Genomic DNA, 743 nt, shown 5'->3' with positions numbered 1-743 from the left:
CATCACCATCAGCATCGGCACCAGCAGCAGCAGCAGCAGCAGCAGCAGCAGCAGCAGCAGCAGCAGACCTGGCATGTCGAAGCGGACGGCGAGAACAGCAGCATCTAAGGGCGCGAAAAGATGCGGAGACCACAGCTGCGCGCAGTCGTGCTGCAGCGCGGGCTGCTCGTGCAGCTGCGGGAAGTATCTGACGAGGTCTCCGACTTGAGGGACGTAGAGGCCTGCGGGGCTGCTGAAGCAGCACGGGTACGCTGCTGCTGCTGCTGCTGCTGCTGCTGCGGGGGCGGCGTGGGAGGGCGGGGCTGCTGCTGCGGCGTCTGCAGCCAACGCCTGCTGCTGCGGCTGCGAAGACCGCAGCACCACCCGGAAGCGACGGCCGCTCGCTTCAGGCTTGCTGCTGCTGCTGCTGCTGCTGTTGCTGCTGCTAACTTTGCCGCAGCGGTGGTCCTTTAAGAGCCAAGAACGAATTGAGATATCCCGCAAAACATCCCCTGAAAAGTGCGCGGCCAAACCCTCGGGCACCTTCTGTGGCTGGCACCTGTAGCAGCAGCAGCAGCAGCAGCAAATGAGTCGACGCCAAGCTGTGTTACCTGTGTTACAATTTAAGAGAACAATACCCAGATCGCTCAGGACCACCTTTCATCGCAGCAGCAGCAGCAGCAGCAGCGACACCAGCACGAATTAGCAGCAGCAGCAGCAGCAGCAGAGTTTGAAGCCTACGAGAGGCACATGAAGTTGCCGAA

The 743-nt window shown here is 61.5% G+C and overlaps 1 protein-coding gene across 1 annotated transcript in view; it reads right to left on the bottom strand.

The window, feature by feature from the left end:
* ETH_00040510 (uncharacterized protein) overlaps nucleotides 1–743 on the bottom strand; it is a gene marked incomplete at both ends in the record, with an annotated part of 4,091 nt that overhangs the window by 291 nt on the left and 3,057 nt on the right. The window contains one exon of the mRNA XM_013373805.1: nucleotides 69–538. Within this exon, the coding sequence (XP_013229259.1) occupies nucleotides 69–538 (470 nt within the window). The remainder of the gene's footprint in view (nucleotides 1–68; nucleotides 539–743) is intronic.

Source organism: Eimeria tenella, genomic scaffold (genome assembly GCF_000499545.2).
Source record: "Eimeria tenella Houghton genomic scaffold, Eth_scaff1754, whole genome shotgun sequence".
In the NCBI taxonomy this organism is placed as follows: domain Eukaryota; phylum Apicomplexa; class Conoidasida; order Eucoccidiorida; family Eimeriidae; genus Eimeria; species Eimeria tenella.
This window is presented reverse-complemented; position numbering and strand designations above follow the sequence as displayed.